Source organism: Pteropus medius, unplaced genomic scaffold, assembly GCF_902729225.1.
Source record: "Pteropus medius unplaced genomic scaffold, Ma_sr-lr_union100, whole genome shotgun sequence".
NCBI classification, from domain to species: domain Eukaryota; kingdom Metazoa; phylum Chordata; class Mammalia; order Chiroptera; family Pteropodidae; genus Pteropus; species Pteropus medius.
In genome coordinates this window covers 32,586,996-32,611,758 of record NW_024340696.1, presented here as the reverse complement: position 1 = coordinate 32,611,758, position 24,763 = coordinate 32,586,996, and the positions used below count along the sequence as shown (strand labels likewise).

At 36.6% G+C, this 24,763-nt stretch overlaps 1 protein-coding gene across 5 annotated transcripts in view; it reads right to left on the bottom strand.

Moving 5' to 3' along the window:
- The window catches only part of DSE (dermatan sulfate epimerase), a 56,010-nt gene that overhangs the window by 26,662 nt on the left and 4,585 nt on the right, over nucleotides 1-24,763 (bottom strand). For 2 of the 5 annotated variants that reach the window (XM_039870808.1, XM_039870816.1), the window contains exon 2: nucleotides 4,547-5,015. The exons of 1 other annotated variant lie outside the window; for it this stretch is intronic. In XM_039870808.1, the coding sequence (XP_039726742.1) occupies nucleotides 4,547-4,962 (416 nt within the window). In that variant the 5' untranslated portion in view covers nucleotides 4,963-5,015. Of the gene's footprint in view, nucleotides 1-4,546; nucleotides 5,016-7,612; nucleotides 7,778-24,763 lie in introns of those variants that run through there. 2 more of the 5 variants (XM_039870825.1, XM_039870836.1) reach the window with 2 other exon arrangements.

The window sequence follows — 24,763 nt, the reverse complement described above, 5'->3', positions numbered from 1 at the left end:
GACCAGGCTGAGACACACAATGTATCCCAGGCTGCCAGACAGATATGAAGTCATTTCATTTTTCTACATGTGCAAAAATTCTACTGAAGGAATAAGCTAGACAAGAAAATAAAAACTGGCCTGGGGCTAAACCATAAGTTCATCCCCTTTACTTCCACCTGGTTTTAGGAAACTTTACCTCGGAGAGCTTCCATCCAAGGATGCTATAGTATTCATTTATTTGACAGAAATACACATGATGTAGGAGATATACACGAGCAAAACGGACATGATCCTGTCCTTAGTCTAGGTTGGTGTAAAAAGAACTGTACTGTGCAACTCATCGTATGTCATAAAAATTTCAGGAAAGTAAGAGTGTGTGCTGACTCTGAAAACTCATCCTAGAAATCGACTTTATGAAAAGAGTATGTGCTGACTCTGAAAACTCATCCTAGAAATCGACTTTATGAAAATCCCTTTTAAATCTCTACTAAGAACTGCTTTTTATTATTTTGCTACCTTAAAAGTTTAAGCTTGTCAGGGGAAAAAAACTGATGAAAGATTTTTAGTTATCTGAAGGTCCAATTGTGCTCTTTTTCTTAACTATATAAGAACTGAATACACAAAGCCACCATTTATAAATGAGAATGCCCCCATGTGCCAACTGGCACACACAGAACTTGTTCTAGTGACTAGGTGATATTATATAAAAAACAAATTTACTTTAAGTGCAGAAAATGCATTTTCTATTCTTATCAGCCCTAGATTTATGATTTCAGCTCATTAAGCATTCTTAAAGTTGCTGCATATTAAATTCTAATAAAGCTTTTACATAACACAGAGCTAACTGCAACTCAAATCCTAGCTCTTATTTGGAAGATGAGATCTATAGGGAAAAGGGCTAATTCAAGTGTCAAAGACATTATTTGTTATGCTAAACATTTTATACATGAGGTTAAAATAACATCTTTTTTAAAATTATTTTTTAGAACTAAGTTAAGAACAAGCTTAAATTACTCTGCTACTTTTATTGTCATGAAGAATGTATGAGCATTTGTAGAAAGGAGAACAAAGGAGAGAGAGCTTCTGAGACAGGATGTGGGCATCTCTGCAAAACCAGATACTTCACACATAGACATGTCTCATCTTTCATGGTGCCAAAAACCATCATCATCATCAATCTATTTGAGAGATTTCCTCTCAACTTTGTAGTACATTATATCAGATGGACACACGACAAGATCAGTACAATTATATATTTTCCATTTAATTTTTCCTTTACAATGGCCCAAGATTCTTAAGTAAGGGAATCTATAGGTGTGAACTTTCAGCTCTTTATTTACAAAATACTCAAATGAACTACTTAATAAATCTATTTGTGTATATTGCAGATGTACTTCCCTCTAATACCAGACAAAAGACACATCATTGTTACTTCCCCTAAGCCTTCTTTATTGGTGTTACCATCAGATTCTCAGATGCACAATAAAAGGGCCCAGGGGGAGCATCACTGCAGGTTTTAATAGAACAAAGCCAAAAGGAAAATTTTATGAATTAAACAGATGTTCTAGTTTTAAGAGCAATTTGAATAAAAATGAGTAAAATCTCCAAATAAATCCCAAACAAATACTATTTCCTTAGAGCCTACATACAACAAATTATAAAGCAAATAGGGTCTGTGCTAAGTAAATAACAGTAACAATAATTATTATTATTGTCATTGTTCTTATTTATTGAAGGCTTACTATGTGACAGAAACTGTGCTAAGTAGTTTTCATTATCGCCTTTAATCCTAACAATGCTATGAGGTGGATACTGCTATTATTATCACTTTACAATTTGTCTGAAAGTTCAGACAAATTAAGTAAATTAGTCCAAAGTTACACAGCTGAAGAGTGGGGAGCTGGAATTCAAATCCAGGCAGAGTGACTCTAGAGCTGGCGCTTCTCTGCTGTACTAGAGTGAAGCATGACACAAACCTTTAAGTAAGTCATGAACAAAAACTAATGAAACCCCTTATGAAGTGATCCTTACACTCATTTCTGAGAAGATGATACAGCCCTAGCTTAGGTTTCAAATACCCAATGTGTGTGTCCCTTACCCTAGACAAATTATAAAAAATCATTGGGCTACTTCTTCATTTTTGAATCTCATTCACCTAGGACAGTGTGTAACATATGACAGAAGCTCAATAAATGTTTGTTGATTGAATGAGTCAATGAACACAATTTAAGTCACTGGTTTTCAAAAGAGTAGAAATGTTCTTCTAGGAAACTGCAAATGTATTAAGTCTGATGGGGCCATTGTAGGAAGCTCTTTTTAGATTCCGAAATATTAATTATTGATTAATTATCGGTCTTTTATAAATAAGAGCTAGCTTTTTTATTTTTTTTCTCTGAAACCAAATATCGGTGAACTCTCCCAAGACCATGACAACACCCACAATCATCTTCTTTGTGCATAGTAGGGACATTATTTAGTTGATTTAAACAGAGATAGCTGAACTATAAAAACATTTAACAGCATTTTAAATTGTCAAAAAATGGTTATGTTCAACTACAAATTTGAATGAAAATTTAAGAGTCTAGGGATTAGGTGTGGTAGCTTTTAGAAAGTTAAAATTTCCATAAAAATCATTAAAAAGCACAGCCTAGTAATAGTACTTGCCAAGATGAAAGGTTCCAGTAGCTCAAATTTTTATATTAGGATCACTTCTGGAACTAGAAACTAGATGTAAAGGTAAATTTTCAGTTTCGGACCTTCAGCTTCTAGGAAGTCAAATGAAAGAAGTTAACTGTTTAGCTCTATTAAGTCACAGACTGGCTTTTGGGTTACTGAAGAATGGCATAGAGTTATACCTTTTTTATCAAAACTGTCATGAATAAAGTACTAGTCCTCTAGTAAATTTCTACACATTCCCAATAACCAGTAAATCTAAACCTGCAGAAACTATGTGAAAATTATCATTTTTATTTGAAGTTATTTATTCTTCTTTTATTAATCCTCTCTAATAGCATTCATTCAAGTTGATATTTATATGCCTGAATGTTTTATATCATAGTAATAAAACTGCACTAGTCTTGTGCAAGTCTTAATGTTATCGTATTTGTGCTATAAAAAAAAAAAACCTCCATTAAAAAAATAGTACTTCACAGTCAGCTACTCTTTTATGAAATCAAATAGATGGCTTTCTACAGTAACTGTCTCTCCCTGGAACATTTTTATCAGTACCTGTCAAATTTCGCTATATATCTTAAAATTAAAAAAAGGACTTTAAAAGAAAAAGTACCCTTAAAAGAATGTATTTTCTTTCATACATCTTGTATTGTCAAGAATAGAATAAGATCAGTTAATTAGCATCAAAGTCAGAAATTACTGCACATATAATTCAGCTATGAAACAAAATTAAAAGGTTCTTTTCAACCTAAAATATTGCAAGCTTCAAAATGACTTTATATACCTAACTAATCAGCATTAAAAGTCAGCTCTGATATGAATTTAATGCCAACTCTTCCATAATAGTTTTCATTGAGAAATTCTAGAAAATCCTTCACACTCTGTAAGCAAACAACAGCCTTTACCATATTGGTAGAAATTTGGAAAGAATTAAATTTCTTTACCATATTGGCAGAATTCAGGAAGCTTACAAACTATCATTCTTCACCCCTACATGTAAAGTGAAATTCACCACAGCATTAAATGAATTCACTGATTTTTCTAAGCATTTAAAAATGAGCTCTCTCCAGTCCTATGGAAAGTAGCAGCTTATATAATTTTAAAAGGGTATTTTATATAGTTTGTAATTTTTTAGTGCAACTGAACCATGAATATGTATTAAAACAAAGTTTAAGTAAGAATACCCACTGAATTTCTAACTTAATCAATTCATCCATATATTTTTGGAAGCACAGGCAGACACATGAATTATAAACAAATAAAATAAAGTTAAACTCTTCAAAAAGAGACAGGAAGTTTGTTCTCTTCTTGAACTCCTGAAAGTAAATTATTATATAACCAGAATTCCTCATACGATTAAACTACAACACTGGTTTTCCTATAGGTTTGGACAATTTGCTGGTCATTGAGTAAGATCTTGTTTATATACTGCAAGTTAATCCCATCACATCTACTTTTAGCTCCTAGACAAAAGGTTTTAACCACATGGGGGCTGACGGGAACCTAAGGCCAGAAGATGGTCATACATGTTTGTTAAACAAGGTGGAAAGAATTCTCAACAACCAAAATGGTACTATTTACTCAATTCACAAATTATTTTTCCTTTGGTTAAGTTACATCTAAATATTTTCTTTCTAACTTTAAACATGGGAGTTACTAGATCTTTTCAAACTGTGAACCATTCATAAGCCACTGGCAACAGAAATAACAAGTAACCCCTCCTTTTCACACACTCACTCTCTCTCTCTCTCTCTCTCTCTCTCTCTCACACACACACACACACACACAAACAAGTATGTGAAAACCAGGCCTCTGAGAGTTCATCTGAACATAAGTATGTTTCTTTAAATTGCAGAGTTAATACAGTAAGAAGAAAAAGACAAAAATCTACCAACTAGGCTGAGCTGCCATCCTCTCCATGTAGTCTTTGGCCATGTCTCGGGCTTCGATGTTCTCAGGATACAGCACACAGAACATTGCCAAGGCACCCAAATTGTTGCCATAAATTTCATTCCAGCGGGCGCTGTAGTCCTTGGGATCCCAAGGAGGGAGGTACTCCAAGGGGCTGGACAGCATGGTGTGCACAGCCTCGGTGAGCCGGGCAGCAATGTGCTCATGCGAGCTGGCGGCCCTGAGCTGGAGTTCTGTCACCTCAGCCCTGGAGAAGTACAGCATTGGGTGGCTGTCATAGTTGGCATTGGTGAAGGGAATCATGACTTCAGGGCTGTTGTCAGTGATGTAGGCTGACACAAAGCAAAATAAACATATGAAAAACACACTGGGAGCCCCCCGTGTGTGAGTCCTCATCGTGACATCAGTTCTCCAAATCTCCAAGGCAGCCAAACCATCTTTGAAAGATCCTACGAGAAGAAAGAAGAGGATATGTCAGCTATGGGAACATGGCAAAGTAGAAACATATGGTAGGGAGTGACCTCACTTACTAGCAAAAGGTCTACTGAAAAATAAAGCATATCAATTTAGATTGTTTTAATACAACAAAATTTGAACTAGAAAGAAACTTATGAAACCTGATCATTAGTCATTAATTAGTTAATTAAGCATGATATAAGACATGTATTCATTGTGGAAAACAGATCTTTGAAATTGGGGAAACCATAACATGTATGTAAGTAGGCAAGACAAACACTCCTTGGCATTCTTCTCGCATTTTATCACACAAGGAAGTTTAGGTTTTATGGTATTTTTTAGATATTAATGTGAAAACTACAATAACCAATAGCTAGTGGTGAAATGTCTGGGAATCTGAATGAACATTAGGAGAAAATAAAAAAATCCTGACTTTCTTAAGACAGCCTCCATCACTCTAACTTCTCCCTGCTTCCTAACATTCTACGCTGAGAACCAGGGATTAAGATCAATACATCTATAAGAATGTAAGCAGACAAAATATTATGAGTAAGGCTAAATATCCTCTTTGTGTCAACAGAAGGTAGGGACAGAGAAGACAAAAGGAGGGTAAACATCTGCCAGGCCCATGCATTCCCTGGACTGACATCATCAAGCATGCAGTGAAAGACCAGACACGGGGCTGCTGGAACTAGAAACTGACACGCCTTCATTCAGAAAATAAAATTCCAGAATCAAAAGGCTAAAATAACACGTGTGCATTTTCCCCTTAATATCTGAAATTTCCGTCTACTTCTTCATTTTGCATATGGGATTTTGGTGCCATTCAGTAAATCAGACATTTAAACCTAGCTCACATATTTTCTCAACTTTCTTAAAAGTCCTTTTTTTCAGTAGCAGCTTTGCTCACAGGTTAAAAGAACGTCTTTCAAATGTAGGAACATTAAAAAAAAAAAAAACCCTCAGCCTAGTCCTAGTCCATGTCTCACATCTGGGATAAAGCAGGCATAAAATCCCCTAGAGGAAAGTCAGGGAATTCTTAAAATTCTTCAGAGGGGAAAGGTTATAGAAAGCAGACCAGAAAAAGACAGTTTTATGTAAATAATGAACAGTAGTTTTCAATTATTAAACGGAGAAACTGATGGAGAAAAATCAACCTCCCCAGCTGAACACAAACTACTTTTCCGAGGAAAAACTGTCTCATCATACTCAGAAAAAAGAAAACTAACGATTTAACACATATTAAAGATCAAACCAGATTCTCAACTTGTCCTATCTCCAAGAGAAAGGCAATATGGCATCATTTGTGGATGCTGTCAAAATTCTACTGTTATTTATATTTCTGAATGTGCACTGGACTATATATATAGTGTATAGAATCAAAGGCAGCGATTTTGCAAAGCATTTTAGGAGTAGAACTTGTGGTGAATGAAAAAATTAGTATAGCCATGCTAAATAAAACATATAAAATACAAATAACTCTTGGACTCTGTCCATATTATGTCTAGCATCCAAAGCTTCAAGGCGGCTGGCAGGATCCTTCACGGTCAGAGACATGGCCAAAAGAAATAATATTTTGTGGTTATGTCTGTGGAGGGGTGTGGTCTCTGGCAATACAGAGATGTGGCTGGGTCTGAAGTAATGCTCAGGCCCCACTGCCCCTCCCCCCAGGGGTTTATTTCTTGCTCTTTTCAGAGAACAATTATGCTAACGATTTTTTTTAATCCTGTATATATTAGTCTCCAAAAGTCTAGATTGGATGCATCTATTAATACAATTAACATCATGGAGGTTTTAGGTACTCAGGGTGAGGATGAGTTGAAAGTTTCTCCTTTAACTGATCCCTACACGCACACAACTGAAGATTCCTCCACTACTGGTACCTGAATATGTGGCTCAAGTCCAAGGGGTGGGTAGGGGGTGGCTTGAGTTATTGGGGGGTGGGTAAGAAGCTATGTGGAGACTAGAAATTCTTTATTTCAAATTCTGTACAAACAAAGGTATTTAAAGCTTATGTGTTTATATTCTCTTTCTCCTCTCTTACGCATACCATCCCTCTACCCAGGTCCAGAGTGACTGAGACAGTTAGGGGTGCTCCAGAGAGTCCTTCACAATTCAAGACTAATACTATGAGCCTCGCCACTTCTACCACATTGCTTCCCGTTATGTAGGACATGCCTGAGTATATTTAAACAAGAAGAGTTGCTCCTGGAGCACAGAACCTCATTAAGATGTTGTTTTGGGAATGATGCCATCTCAATATGCCAGCTGTTATTGAAAGTTCCCTAGTTATTACTTCGAATTCATGAGAGGATATCAGGGCAGCAAGGCTGTGAGTTACAGCACATGTAAAACATTAATTCTGATAGGAATACCATGTAGGCCAGTGCAGAACCCACAGAAATTCTGCAGAACGATCATCTACGAAGACTGCCTGAGGGGAAAATAACCACAGCATTTATGGTGGCACAAAGTATGAGTTGCCTCCCTTGTATCACACTCAATATGCCCAGTCCCTACTGCTCTTTCAGCTATTAAGGCCTTTGTCGATCTACCCAAAGAGTTCATTTCTCCTGTATCTGGCACATACCTGTATTACGTTGGACTGTTCTGGCGGTTTACATGCCATGCCTCACCGAAGATGAAACTGTAGCTTCCTCTTTGCATCACAGGGCTTAGCACTCTGGCTTACATATAAAGGCAGCTCATGGATGCTGGCTGTACTGAACTAACTCTTGAGCTCAGGAGGTGGTAGCTAAAATGAGCAAAGAGAAACCTTATTCTCCCTTATTTGAAGCCAAAGCAAGTTTAGAATTCTTCAGAAAAAAATTCTGCTAGAAAATGAATGAAGAAAAATGCTCACAAGGCCTAGAAACTCCTGTAGCCTAAAAACTATTCAGTTGTTTTTCCCTAAAGGGAAACCTAATTCCCATCTACCATCTTACATCTATCTAGAAAATTCCACTGAAAAGCCCACATTTCTTTGGGATTCCCCTTTCACATCTACCCTTAGCATTCTGTAGTCTCATTCTGTAAAGAGAACAGCTAAAATCAGATGAAAGGAACATTTCTCAAGACAATTTTTGGTGGACCACAGATGGGCAGGTTTTATGCTAATTTTACGTACTTATTTCAATGTACATTAGGAAAAGCTATAACTAGCACATCAAACCTGAGATTTCAACAGATATATAAAGTACTTATTTAAAATACATTTCAGTTTGAAAGTTTAACAGAAAAAAGTAAATGGATAAGGCAAAATTTGTTGAAGAAGGTGGCACCTGAATAACTAAACTTTGGGAGATGCCGAAAGACTCCATTGGGCCTCATTTCCCCAAAGTCTTTCCTCTTCTCCACTGTGATACACTAGCTTTCCTAATCCAGTTATCCCCCCCATTTTTTTGCCTTGTTCAACACAGATCAGAGAGCAAAACATTCCCAAATTTTGACCTAATCAACGAATACGGTGCAATCCTTTAAGAATTAACCTGCCACTACAAGATAATTCAGAGAGCAATTTGATCATCTCTCTGCCTGTGTGCCCTAAATATATCTGCAGCGGTCCTAGTTTGATGTTTTGCTTAGGCGAAGCCAAAGGATATAAAAAGTACTTAACAAGATGCCCAAATTCTAATTATCTTAAGTAGGTCCTTACACAGCAACAATAAGGCTAAAATTATTTTGCTTTAATTCTGATTCCAACAATCCACTGCAGCTATTATGACTGCTGACACATAGAGAAATTTTGTGTGCAATGCTTTTCACATATTTATCTTTTATTTACAATAACTTGGTGTAGCAAAGAAGTACTCAAAGTTACTGTATACTGTTACTCTAACATCTTAACTTCAGAGGCAGAATTAGAACCCAAATCTCCTAAATCCTAAACCAAAGTTCTTCTTTTAAACCAAATTTTTAACAACATTCAACATTAAGGGCTCCGTTTCTGCCATCCTTATACAAAGAAAGCACAAAAAGAATACACTGTAAATGAAAAGAACTGAAAACTAGTACATTGAGTTTCCAAAATGAAGTGGGTTTCCAAATGGTCTGAGACTGTTTATAAATGAAACACATCGTAGTACAAAAGTTATTTCAATTCCTCTGGCTTTAGAAAAATAGAAAGTATTTTAAAAATTAAAAAAAAAAGTTAAATTGAAAAATATAGAAAGTATAAGGATAGAAGAGAGAAAACACCCTGTAGATAGTAAAACATATCCCAAATCAAGATGGACTAAAAATCCTCTTATAATAATGTGTGTGGAGCTGGGCAAAGATGAGTATAATCTCAGCTCTACTGTCTACTAGTTTTGATCAACTGACTTCTGCTCTCAAAATCTCCATTCTCTCATCAATAAAATGGTCCCAACTTCATGGAACAATTAAATATTATGTGATGCATTTAGCATAGAACCTGACATAAAGTAAGAGGTCAATAAGTATTTGTCATTTTTAATAAAAGGAATGAAGTTTCAAACATGCAAGATTATATTAACCTACCCCCAAAAATATTTTATTTGAAAGAAACTAAATATTATAAGCAAAACAATGAGAACCAGAGATGGTAACTGACTAGGGCAAGGTCATGCCACCTACGAGGGACTTCTGAAACTTGATCACATGCTCCTGACTCTTTAACTCATCGTTCATAGTGAGCTCAATGCTCACTAGAAAAGAAAGCATATGACCTTTGAAAATATCTGGGTATTTGTTGGGGATTTTGCCCCCAAAGCAAAGAACAGCAACTAAACAAACCATTATCGGAGTTTGATTGCTTCCAGTAACTCTTCGTGTATAAAAAGTGACTGCTTCTTACTGTATTCTTTCAAAAGAAAGGCCAAGTGATATAATAGGGGCTTATACTACAACCTCTGGCTGAAGAAGCTGTTTCCTAGCAACAAATTTATATTACGGAAAGGGTACAAGAGTACTTGGGGGACATCTGCTGCCACTGCCAGAGTTAGTGAGCTAACCTCACTCCAGCATCTGGTCTTGGATCAGTCAATGTCATCAGTATTTCAGCTGATCACCCCAGGAGATGCTCTCTGATGTTAATAAAACTAAAACTCTCCTCCTCCAACATATACGAAACCAGAATGTCTGCGTTCCCTTATAAGAAATACAATGATAAAAAAGAATGGGAACTGTTTCTAGCTTCATCAGAAAACTACACAGGAATAAAATTATTAGATAATTGCCTGTTGAACAAGGAATCAGAACCAAGGCAGTGGGAAGGGCCTTTGGCTTGGGGCAACTCGACCAGTCAAGATCACTGCCATAACTGCACTTGAAAGGAGGCTATATTGTCAGCATCTGGGATATCATTAAAAACAAATTTTTAAAAACTGAACTGTAATGAAATTTAGGAAAGAAGAGGAAATTGTATATCTCTCACAGCTCCAGCCACCACCCCCACCAAGCTCAGCCCAAGAACAGCTGTTCCAGTTTGCCCAACCCAATGCAGTTAGTTGCAGGATTAGGACAGTCAAATACCTCCCACACTAGGACTGGATGTACCCATATCTACAAAGGGCTAAAACAATCTAGCAGAATAGACAACTGAATGCCCCTGACATCAATCATTTCCCTTGGAAAATGTGTAGACTCACAGAATTTAGCATCTATGACTCTTCCTTATTCATGCAACCATTTAAACCCAAGTTCCCTCCCTCTTTAGGACTCTAATCTGGTTTTAGGCAGATTCTGGTGGCCTGAGAGTACTAACATATCCTAAAAGAGGGGCACGTTTCCTTCTCTGATCTATTTTAGGATTTAACTCTCAGAGAAATCTATTTCCAAGTATTTAAGAAACATCTCACCGTGGTCTCATACATATTATCCTCACTGTTTCCACACATTTTAACTAATGGAATGAACACGTTTTTAAAGTTCTTCACCAGGTGCAAAGTTCTTACTTTTCTATTTCAATTTTATTAAATGTATAGTTAGGATAATTTTTTAAAAATAATTTTTCTTGAATAGAAAAATGTTCTTGGTAAATTTTCGTAGTGAAATAAATCTAACATTATTCTCAAATATGTAGAATCCTAAGAAAACATATGGTTTGGGTACTATACAATCTTTCTCTAAAATTATATTCCCTGATGTGTAAAATCTGCGGACTCAGCCAAAAAAGAAAATTTTAAAAACCAAGGGCTCTTAATCAAAATGAAAGTTCCTTTTACTGAGGCCTTATTGTTTCTTTATTTAAGGGTGAAATAAAATATATCTCCCTAAGAAGTCATTTCCAAACAAAAATCCACAATATGAAATTATACCATATGGAACCCTCAAGAATTTACACACACTACTGAAGGAGTAATTATAACCCTGAACCCACACAGCAAAACCACACTGTGTATAATAATGGTGTCTACCACCTCCACACTCAACACTGGAGAAACTCTAGGTTAGGTTTGTAAGTTAAGTACAGCTCTGTGCAGTCAAAGAACATTTCTACATTGTCCCCAGGAAAAGTATTTGTGAAGATACCACATTTTCTCATAATATAATCTGAAGCTCATTTCTTCCCTACACCAACAATGTTAATTCTTATAACTTCCTTAAGTGAGAAGAATAATTAATCTAAATTATGTTCAAAATGGGTATACATATTTTCTGGTGTCAAGTCTGAAGGCTCCATCTCCATTCACTAGAGACTACTTCTATGAGTAATTTAGTGGCTATCAAACTGAAAATATAAATTAGCAGTAGAGTTTTGCCTGGTGCACATTACTGTATAACTAAGAACCATTATAATCCTGGTGCACATTACTACAGAACTAAGAACCATTATAATCCTGTTTTTTGAGAAACAGATTGTCTTATGGAATATACAAAGGAAGAAAAATCTGTATAATTTTCATGGAGGCGAAGAGAAAGCAGGCTGGAAGTGGGCATCTACAATGTCATTGATGCAACTGCTGGAGTTTCGCTTTACAAAAAGGTTAAAAGAGAAAGTGAAATGGTTAGACTTTCTAAGATAAGTAAGTTCTAGTTTACCTAGCAGTCTAATGATTGGACATCTTCTGATTAGTATTTCTTTATTTTAAATTTAATCGGTTTTCTTTTTATTTTCATGTTCTTTATATTTATTTTTACAAATAGTTTTACTATTTTTAATTGATTTCCTTAAGGATGGTGTTGGAACACAAAATCCTAAAATATTTTCAGGATTTTTTATTCTGATATTATTTTCACAATAATTTAATGCTGAGTATAATCAAGTGTATTTCTTTTTGGTATTCTGAATCTTTTAAATAGTAATTTATGCATATGTATTAAGCTTTCCAATGCACTGTTTTCCAGAATTGGAATATCGATACCCTATCCCTGTTGGGTGCAAGAATTTCTTGTAAACATTAATTAATTAATTAATTAATTGATCTATGTATTGAGCAGCTATTAAATTCAGAAACTATGCTAGACATGAGGATATAAAGTAAACAAGAAAAATATGCTCTGCCCTAAATAAATATAGGTTAAAAAAAAAATCTAAGAAACTGGTGTTTCCAAGGATTTTTTTTTTTTTTAATGCAGTGCTTGTATTACTGTCTGACATTAAAGTTAAATAGGAATTTCTCCCTTAGTCCAAAGCAATTTATTTACCTTACTGTACTGGCCCCAAATGAAAATTAACAATCTTTATTTTCAAAATTTTTCTAAATAGTAAATAACCAAAGATTTTCTGGAAGGGTCTGAAAAACCACCTATAGCTTTCTCAGCAATAGCATTAAGCATGAAAATACTCTTTTCTGGCCTAATGGCTAAACAAAATAATAAAGCATAGAAAAGAAGATGAATAGAGATAAGGAAACCAATAGCTAAATATAACATCATACAGTTTCAAATAACAGTTAAACTAAACCATGAAATGCTCATGAGAACTAAGGTAAAATTTTTCTTCCTGCCATTAATTCACAAGGGTAGATGGGTGAGGTGGTTAAAAGGGCCGGCACAAGGGGCAGAGTGGCTTTTTTCACCACTGTATGACTTTGGACTAGCTAACTATTGAAACCAAGTCCTTCATTTAAAATGAAGATGGAAGTGATATTTTTCTGAAAGACTGGTTGAGAGATTAGATAACACCTATAAAGCACCTACCACTTTCTGTTAAATTTCTGTTCCCCCCCAAAAAACTAATTATCATCATTTACCTCAGAACATGATTAGTGGTCGAGGGCACAAGCGGAAGACAGACTTCTAGGGTTTGAATCCCCAGAGCCACCATGTCATAAGCTATGTCTCTGTTTTGGATAAAATAATAATACCTTCCTCACAAGGTTTCTGTGATCTTAAATGAGCTGATACGCTTGAAGCAATAAAAGGGTGCCTAGGATTTACAAAGTGTCCAATAAATGCTAGCAGTCATCATCATCTTTTCAATGAGAACACTGAGGTCATACGAACTGAAAGGAACTCTGCCATGACACCAGGATAAAGCGTTCATAAAAAACAATGTATTGTGGATTCATGACTTTGCAGACTCTTCAAGAGCCTAAAAATAGCAAATACTTTGATAAATATAAAGTATTCGATGCCAAGAGTTTTCTCCTTCCTGTTCAACTGCACAATTTTAACTTTCAGGGCATACAGTCCAAGTGACTGAACACATCTAAGGAGAAAAGAAGTGTTCACATCTAATACTATTTCTTTATCAACCAAATTTATATGAAGAGATAAAGCTTACTGATATACCACACGTGTGTGTGTGTTTACACAGTAAAACATTCCTCCCTCTCTCCCCCTGCCCCCAACCTGTCCCCCATCTCCGTCTCTGCACTATCAGTCTTCTGCCTTTGGATTGGAACTTACACCACCAGCTTTCCTGGACTCCAGCTTGCAGATAGCAGATCATCGGACTTCTCAGCCTTCACAGTCACATGAGCCAATTCCTCTGCCTTAGCATCATCTTCCAGGCTACCTTTCCTCTTTTTCACTTCCTTCTCCAATCACTACCACATATTCCTCCGTTAGCCCAGTATCTGCAAACTTTGGTGGGATGAGTCATAACATCAACTTATAGATTTTCAGGCGAAATACCACAAAACAGATAACCTCTTCTATGTAATCGATTCTGGTTCACTAATTTATGAATTTAGCCAAAACTATGTATATTTTGGGTATATTCTTATATCATCTCCTCCAGGATCAGGTCCTATAAGTTTACCTTAATGATAATGCCTCTAAGAAGCACTAATACCATGTTCCAGGCCTTACCATGCTCTGCAAGAAAAAAATTGACTCAGCAGGCCTATTGCTCAAACACTACACATTTCCGAGAAAGGCCTGTCTATAGGACGAGCCCTTGTGTAGCTCAGGGGAGATGAGCTGGGAGCTCTTGTAATATTCTACCTGATTAGAGATTTTGCAAGCCTGAGGCCTTGGGCCATGTGGTACCAGTTTGATGAGGCAGTTTATACTAACATTGTGATTTATGATAAACTCTTGTCTTTGCTCTGGGGGCCTAGAGTCTGAATAGCTGAGAGTCGGTCATGACGATGTTGCGTGTCTACATGACTGAAGCCAGTAAAAGCCCTGGACACCAAGCTGGGGTGAGTTTCCCTGGCTGGCAACACTTTGCATGTGTTGTGGCATATTGTTGCTGGGAGTGCGAATCCACTAGGAAAAAGACACCTGGCAGCCTGCGCTTGGTTTCTTCTGAACTTTGCTACATGCACCTTTTCCCCTCACTGATTTTAATCTGTATTCTTTGGCTAATTAAACCATAACCCTGATTATAGCAGCTTTTTGTGAGTCCTTCTAGTGACTCGCTGAACCCAACGGGGGTTTTGGGGACCCCAACATTCATTTTCAGACTATTTAAATTCCTGTTAGAATTATGAGTCTTGCCATAATACTTTGTCCCATTAGAATAGAAAATGTTGTGATACTTTCACCAAATCTTTCTCTTTACTCAACTTTTGTTATTGTTCTCTGACTCATACCCAGAAAAAGGATTCAGTCTGAGGATGCTACTATGGAAGCAAAGGACACAGCAGAATATACTGGACTTATAGATTGTTTAACAGCTTTGGATACTGTCTAAAAATGAAGTACATTGATGTTAGGCAAAAGGTTTAAAAGAATTTCACGGGAAAGTAATTTGCTGGCATTAAACCTACATTTCCAGTTTGTCTGATTTAAAATAAAAATTTCATTTATTGGATGAGTCTTTATATGGAGTGATGCTTTTAGCACTATACAGGAAGCTCTTTTTTATTTTTTCCTTATAATCAAGTATTTTTCCATTTTTCAATCTTCAAATATTCACCAATGATAAATTTACTTTTTTGCTGTTTTACATTCTCAAACATTTAGTATGTACTTTTTTGGGTCATTTTTGTCTCACAGATCAGAGTTCTTTGGCATTAAAATTTGTGAGTAATTTCCAAATGTCCCATTATGAATCATAATCAAAATTCAGAATACCACAGATTTGGTTTGTAAAACAATGATACACAGATGAATTAACCCAAGGATGCAGGCATCGCCTTTCCATACTTCCCCATTTCGGTTACTGGCAATCAATCCTGCCAGCAATTCTGACCCAAACTCCCAACCCCTGCCCCCCGCCCACCTTCCCTTCCCATCTCTGTTTCCATATGGAAACTATCAGCAAATTCTGTTACCCCATCCTCAAAATAGGTCCAGAATCCAAACCCTTTTGCCACCTCATAACTGCCTAAGCCACACCACATCTTACCACAAGGGCCTCCAAACTAGCTCCCACTGCTTTTCACCCTTACCCTCCCCCCACCCCCACAGTCACTCTCAACATTGGAACCAGAGCCATCCTTGTTCAATTGTAATCCAGAATATGTCACCGCTGTGTTGAAAATCCTCCGATGGCTTCCCATTTCATTCAAAGTTAAGAATCAAAGCGCTGACAATAGCTCTCTAGGCACTAACTATATAGTCTGAGCCTGTTATCTCTCTGCCTTTGCATCCTACAGCTCTCCTACCACTTTACCCCTTCTCGTCTTGTACAGAAGGGGAGTCCTCTCCCCTCAGAGCCTGCGTGTTTGTTTGTTCTGCCTAGAATGCTTCCCCCAGGCATCCACGTGGCTGGCTCCCCGCCCCCTTTAAATATTTGCTCAGATGTCATTTTCTCAGTGAGGCTGCCCCTGACCATCACCATCTTATTTAAATTACAACTGCCACCATTCCCTAACTCCCTTCAAGGTTTTATTTTTCATCATGGTACTTACAACCTTCTAATCTACTCGATAATTTACTTATTTCTTTTGTGTGCCTGGCTCCTGTTCAGAATGTAAGCTCCATGAGGGCACTTAGCTTTCTGCTATGTCCCTAACACCTAAAAGAGTGCCTATCACTTAAACACCCAGAGATCGTTTATTGAATGAATTAACTAATTTGTCAAGATGTAAACCTTTAAAAACTCAGAAATAACTATACATATATTATATAGCTATATATACAACTACATAAAAAGAAGCCATAAAAATCTCTGTGTACCAAGACAAACCATTTGGAGGTAAAATGTACTACAATGCTTGAACCTTTCAAGGTTATTCAGGGCAATGATTACAGGGTTTACTGAGAGCTGCCACCATACCCAGTGCCATCTCTACTACTCTCTCTTAGGCACAAAGCTTTCACTATGTCCACCCCAGGTTGCAGCTGGCTTGCTGTACCCCCAAGTCTTGCCACACCCTTGTTAATGTGTATGGCCCACCTCAGATCGCAGTCCTTTGTTGTTTTCCAACATTCCAGGGATGGTTTTCATGGGTTTCTTGGGGTCTTTTTCTAAATGCCATCCCCAAACTTTCAGCCCATTTTGCATGAGATTAGACATCCTATTATTCTCCCATCTATGCAGCCCAGACTAGCCATGCCTCTCTCTCCCCTGGATGATTGTTTGGGTGCTTTTATTGAGGTTGTTCTGTTTTGAAATTTAAAGTAATTCCCTTCATGTCCCCCATTTAACCATATTTCTAAGGATTATTTTTATTATTTAATGGTTTGGTATAAGGGCTTTAGTAGTGCTATTATGTGCAAATTTCAGAAAAAAACTTTCTGTATTGCTAACATTTCTTTTATCTAGAATAAGAGTGGTTTCTAATGAATTATTACTTTTATACCAATATCATTCCTATTATTTGTGCTTAAAAAAAAAACTTATCATGCTGAGTTTTTATATCTATATAGTGTTACCACTAGTTAGGAAACAACTTCTGAGAAAAAGAAAAGTTTTACTGTACTGATGGAGACTACATACACTGCAGAACAAAAGAATAATCTCTGAGTTGCTGACCACAGATCCACAGGCCAAAAAAGCACGTTCCTGCCAGAAATATCCCAACTCAGAGCCTGAAATAGGACTAGATATTTAATGTTTGTGTCTGTGTGTATGTTCAAAATCATGTTAATTCAGTGTCTATATCATTGTCTTGATGAATCAACTGTCTATATTTTGCTCTGTCTTTAACATTCTACTCTGGGAGTATTAGCCCCATGCTTTGCATCTCCTTATCTAGGCATCTTCCTTTCATATCCATCCACCCTGCCCATTTCATCCCATGTCTGCTGACAGCCAAATTCCACTTAGCTACTTCTTTAAGCAAACCTGATGAAATTCTCTTAATCTGTGGTGGACAAAATGCCTTCTGTACTAATTTTAAATTTTTAAAACTTTTTTAATGTCTTGTTCTAAATGGATGTAGAGATTATATGGCCATCTGTCAGGTAATTCCTGAGTTAAATGGGGCAGGGGAGGGGACAAGATGCCATTTAAGATCTTCCAAATTAAAGATTTCATGAAGTATAACTTTGACTCTTTCAGTGACACCTTATCCTCTGTTGTGCTTTCCCATAGAGGCTGAATCTCATTCTCCCCAATCTATAAGAAAGATGAAACCAGCCTCTTCATTCCTGAGGCCACCTTAGTTCTCTTAGTGACTCTCTGGTAGTGATTCTCCTGGCGCTTTCATCACTTAAAATCATCATTTGTCTATGTACTCTTTTTAATCTTCTATTGTTTGGGGATACTTCTAACTTCCTCTGTGATTTAGGAACCTCGATCATATTTGCTCATTCTACCTTAATCCCTACTATGTACTTGAGAAGCATTAACTTTGATCTTATCTCATAGCTACAGATCCACCCATTTATTCATCTCCAATTGATTCCTCAATAAAATCTTTACCACTGATACTTTAGATTTGTGCCTCTTTCCAAAAGTATTCAATTCTTCCTTTATCACCTATACTCTGAGACAGTGATATATCCTCAAAATTTACAGAAAAGACTGAAATTATCCAAGGCAAATATAATGTCCCTAAACTTATCTTACTATCTTTATAACTCCAATCCCAAAAGGAAAGAAGTTACCTAGAGTGCCATGCTGGAAAGAAGAAGAAAGGCAAAAGATCCTTTTAGGACACGGGCAGCAAATCGCTATCCCAAAGCCCTCAGTCACATGTCCACTCCTGAGGCTGTTCAGCAAATGGTTCAGGTCCAGGCAAATAAAATATGGAAGAGCCAAGGAGAGCTCATTAACTGTCTCTCATATAAACCTACACATCCCTCCTCTTTTCTACAATCCTTTCGGCACACCATGGTCATAGTGTGATAGGTTCCAAAGATCTGACCTGGAGTCTCTTGGGTTGAATTGAGTCCTGCAAAAATGCAAATGCTGGAATCCTAATCTGTGATACCTCATCATGTGACCTTATTTGGAAACAGCGTCATTGAAAATATAGTGAAGATGAGGTCATATTGGAGTAGAATGGGCCTCTGATCCAATATGACTGGTATCTTTATTGAGGAAATTTAGACACACACACACACACACACACACACACACACACACACACAGAAAAAGAAGGCCACGTGAAGATAAAGGTAGAGATCAGAGTGAAGGATCTACAAGCCCAGGAACTTCAGGAAAAATTAACAGAAAAAAAGGGAGAAGAATTGCAAGGATTCTCTTTCATGGCATCGGAAGGAACCAATTCTGCTGACACCTTGATTTTGGATTTCTACCCTCCAGAACTGTGTGGCAATAAATTTGTGGTGTTTAAACCACGCAGTTGGAGGTACTTTGTTACAAAAGCCTTAGCAAATTATAGAATCCTAGCTCTACAATTTTCTCATTTCCAAAGTAAGGACTATAATTCTTATTATATCTACACCAAATGTTGCTAAAAAAAACTGGTCTAAGTACCTCACATGGATTAACTCATCTAATCTTCACCACAGCCCCACAGCTGAGGAAACTGAGGAACAGACAGATTAAGGGAGTTACCTAAGACCACACAGAAAGTGAAGGAGCCAAGATATAAACCCAGGCAGTGTGCCAATTCTACTCACGAAATACTAACTTTGTAAACCATAAAGTTTCTCAAAAATTAAATAAATCATCATCATATCACTTTCCTATGCAAAAGCCTTTATTTCCTACAGCAAAATGAACAACTTTCTCCACCAAGACTTCCACAATCTAGCTCTGGCCTACCGTTTCAATATTTATCACTCATTTCTTCTCTACACAGACTCTCCCTTCACGCTTCCCTGCTCATCCTTGCTTGAGCACCACTCACATTTTTGTCCTATAATGCCTTCTGTACTACTGCTCCACACCCAACCTCCAACCTTTCTCAGAGAACACAATGTTCTTTATGAAGGCTTCCCTAGCAATTCCATCCATAAGTGGTCCCCACTGTGGGCCCATATACACATTGTCCAATATTCTTTGGGAATTCAGGGATGAGGCCAGCGAAGAAGGTATCATCTTACAAGATGGCAGAAAAAATAATGTTTATACAAACCACTAAAATAAAAGGAGGTATATGCATGAGAGTGACAAAGTACTATTGAAATTTAAAGGTATTAAATTAACACTTCTGGCTGGGAGAAAGGATGGATGCACTGAGAATGTGCTATCTGAACTGGGCTTTAAAAGGGGGTCAATAAGAATATTTATAGCTTTAACTGTCTCTACTAATGTATGCATTTAGTACTAGTTACAGGCATAACAAGTTATTTGAAGGTACATATTACCTTTCTTTCTCACGCTTATTGTTTCAGTCCTCTCTGAACTCAAAAGGAATTTGAAGGTAGATATCACCTACTCAGGTATAAGCTGCTAGGAGGCAGGGATCTTAGTCTTGTCTTTCCTATATTATCAAGCACCACTGATTACACGCAATACAGGCCTTCAAAAAATGTTTGTGGAAAACAATGAAAGAATACATGAGTAAGGGAAGGAAGAAAAGAAAGAGAATGTCATAAAAGGTAATAAGTGAATTGTCATGATTTTTCCAAGAAGTTCTCCTCTACCTGGCGCCACTCCATTTTGTTGCTCACTCATCTTCCTGTTCTTTCACCTTCCTTGCAATGCTTCTTCCTTTCCTCTTTTTGGCATAAAATCCTGAGACCCAGTTCATTCTCCCTTCCTGGGTGAGTATTCTCTGCCCATGTAACCCTTACAGATTTCTTCCTTCGTGCAATCCTACTGCATGCTTGTCTCTGTTCAGCATTTAATTGTTCTCACAGTTTCATACTCGGTTATCCTTCTCCATCCAGATTTTATAGCACCCCAAGGCTGGAAACTATGTCATATTTATTTTGCATGCCTCCTCTCTTCGCCTCTACCCAGATGTCCCCTCAAACACAGAAGTATCTGGTAAATACTTGCTGAATGACTAAATCCTTTCAGTATGTCTAGTGCTAAAGTATAGCATTCTTTCATCTGACTCTCCAGGTTCAAAAGTACATTGGAAAAAGTTATATATCAAAGCATTCATTCCCAAGTAACACAGACTTATCTTTTCTAAAATTTACAATCACTCAACCAAACTTCACTGGCTTCATCAAGAAAAAAAGGTATAAGCACACAAAGAAGGATCTGTTATATAACCACCCTAACATAGCTTGCTCAATTCAACTTGTTTAGGCACGGGGCTTATCATTTTATGGCAATTTAGTAGTATAAATACTGCAATACATTTCTTCCCCAAGAAAGAGATATTGGAAGTGTTCCAACTTAACCTAAAACTTGCAAGATGAAATTTAACAAGTAGAGGTAAAATTGAATTTTTAAAGTTCCCACAGTGGATATTCAAATACCATTTGTAAATATGAATTTTATATAGAATTCTATGCAAGTCACATAAAGGGGAAAATCTCATGAACCTTATCACAGCACATGGTTAACAAGATATTGGTTTCTTTTAAAAAAAAATGTGGATCTTAAAATTCCATACCAGTGTTTAGGAAAGAATAAATTGAACTACTGAATAAAAGCAACAGATTCTTAGTTCGCTCTCTACTTCCCCTGGGTTCTCATTAGAACCAACAGGGTCTAATTTATAGAAGATTTATAGAAAGGACAGAGAAAGAAAAGAAGAAATTAACCTCACAACTCAAGGGGCCAGCAAAAGACACTCTTTTTTTTTTCCAATTATACTTGATATTTAATATTATTTTACAACAAAAGATACTCTTACCTAAGATAATTGCATGTTTTTCAGTGCTTTGAATCAGTTGCCTTTGAAAAACGCATTTCAAAATTGCTTTAAAACTACGGGCTATAAAACTAAATTAAACACTTAATTCCAACTGCCTAAGACATTGATTTTGCTGGGCTCAACTTTTTGGCTTCTCCCAAGCCCACTGACTCAATATTGGCTGAGAGCGCATTTGCCAACACCTTTTGCTGCATCAAAATGAACCTGCTTTTACGATAATTACATCCTAAGTACTGTCTAATTTTAATATTAAGAAAAAAAACAGAACCACTGGCCTGAAACCACAGAATTAATTCTATTAGAGTCATCTTCTTAAACAAAAATGAAACAAAGCTCATATTGTTTCTATAAATACCATTATTATTTTTAACCATAATTACTGCTACAAAAAGTCTAGTATATGTGAGAAGTTTCCAGACTCTTTCTGACATGGGCAACCTCCATATTTTGTGGCCACTGTTGCTAGTATAGTTCTATTATGAAAAATGGAGCAGAGAAACATAAAAGATATTACTGAAAGTCCAAATGGAACACAATAGTCTGGTGCCAACATCTTTTTTTTTTTTTTTAAGATTTTTCTAGAATAAAAAAGGAACGTGGAGGAAAGTGACCTGTTTGAGGTGAAAACAGATTAAGCATAGAGAAATTTTCAGATATGGCAACGTGTACCTGAATGAAAAGTTAAAGGACTCTTATGTACGATCAATATTTAACCAGTTAGCAAACAGTTTGTACTAACAAATAAAAATACTAAGTAGAATCTATAAAGGCAACTTATATTTCAGACACTAAAACTGACCATTTCTTCTACATTCACTTACAGTTGACCTTGAACAACATGGCAGTAGGGGTGCCGACCCCCCACACAGGAGAAAACATGGTTTAAGTTTGGACACTCCAAAAACCTAACAACTAACACAGTCAAATAACACATATGCTGTATATCAGATGTATTATATACTGTATTCCTATAATAAAGTAAGCTAGAGAAAAGAAAATGTTATTAAGAAAATCATGAGAAAATACATTTACAGTGCTGTACATATTTATTGAAAAAAATCCACATATAAGTGGACACATGCAATTCAAATTCATGTTGTTCAAGGGTCAACTGCAATTAAATCATTTTTAATTTTTCAGATTTTCAAGTCCCGATGAGCAGAAATCATAAAATTAGAACCCCAGAAGACAAATGCAAACATTCCCTCAGGACAACCTCACTTAAACCTTTCTAAACAGAGAATAACTCAAAGGCTTCCTTTAGAAATCTATTCTGAAGGTTAAAACTTTCAGAAAAACTTCCCTGTATTTAGCATAAATCCCTCTTGATGCTTGCTGTAAGTCGATTTCCTCTTCTTTTTCTTCAGGGAATATGGAAAACAGCTGTTCAACATGCCCTTTCAGGTTACTCTTTTTTTCTTGCCAGGCTCATTCTCCCCATGGGAGAAGTATAAACACTACAGGTGATTCCAAAATCCAGCTGGCCCAAGCCAGATTATCCAGGGTTGGTGAGCCTGGCCCCACTCATGCCTCTTGGAATGACATCATTAAACTGCCAAGGCCCCAAGGTAAGTTCTTTACCAGGATTTGTGGAATTCTGGAAATCCATGGCTTATAGTCTGTCCTCAGATATATTCAAACACCAAAAATAGCACAGTTTCAGGAAGAAAAGTTTACAGTCTGAACTGTAGGGACGGTAAGAAGTGTTGTCCTACAGCCAGGTCGTGTTGGTCTTTGCTACTACTCTATTTCATATGTTAGGGTGTTCAGTGCATCTTGGCATGAAACATGTTTAAACTACTTAGAGCTTCTTATCATGCAATTCTTGAGTTTCTTGTCCTGACGCAACTTTCTGGATGTAAGCTAACTTTAGAAATGCAGTAACTCTTTCAATACTTGCATCAATCTAAAGTACTACTCTAAATGACAGTGTCAATCTGTAGTCTCTTATTCCTTCATATAAGTAATCTCTACTACTACAATGGTAATATAACCTTCAGATTACTACACTTTACACCTAAATTTATATAACCAATCTAATGTTGTTATCTCCCACTGTAGGAATTGCTAACAAATATCCTCATTCTTCTTGCAATAGCTATTAGACTCCAACAGTAAAGTCAGTATATTGCCTGACTACTTCATCAATAAAAATATTATAGACCCACAAGTTTGTTGAGCCCATTTCCTATACAAATCCCTTTTAAGAGTTATGAAATGCTGATTCAACTTTGTTGTGGTACATCCGCATGCACTAAATACCTATTGCTTAGTAGCTAAGTTTGTTACTCATGAGAAAAATACAAAAGCCTAGATTTAATCAACAAATACGCATTCACAATGCTATAGTATCTGTGTGTGCAATGAATATTTCAAATGGAAAGATTTAGATGGCAGCTTTTTAACTGACTGTGAACCTATTTAAATTCTGTTAAAAGAGCGTGTAAACTAAACATACACAGGGAATTTTACTATGATTGTCCTGCTATTTTTCACATTAATTGGGGAGAAGAGAGCAGCTATAAATTCTATAAATAATACCAAAAACATTTTTTTGGCATGCAGACACATGCACTCACTTGCAAACTCACTCCGACCCTGTCCAGGAAAAGCACACGGACACAAATAACCTACAATGGACATGTCACGTATGCATAATTGGGAGTTAACTGCATCTTTGTCTTTTGTTATATTTTTAAAAACAAGACCACACTTCCCTAATAGTTATAATAACTATTCCCAAATATACAATGCCAAAATAAGTCAAGCTTGTTATCAGTATGCTTATAGCTTCTACATATTACTGAAGAGGCAAATTCTGTTCTTTCAGTAACTGCTAACTAAAATTTGATGACAATGCTCACCAAGATCACGATTATGGAATATCCCAAGAGAGTTAAAGCAAATACAAAAACTCCAGCAGTAATTTTTATGCACATTAAAATTCGTACTGTTATTTTGAATTAAAGATTGAACAAACTATTGCATTAAAAAAATAAACATGTGGCCTCAACAACCCTTTCTTCTCTTTCCAAATTAAAACATTCCCTTTTCTTCTTTGTGGTCTCCAACCATCTCTCTGAAGACTCTGCCTCCTGCAGGTTTATATTCTTCTGGGCATTTGAAAGAAGATCTAGAATCCACACCCTCAACAGGCTGGAGCTTGCCTAGATAGGCAGAAATAAGCAACACAACTGGTAAAGCACCCAAAGACCTGAGGCCAGCTAACAAAAACTGATCCAAGGGCC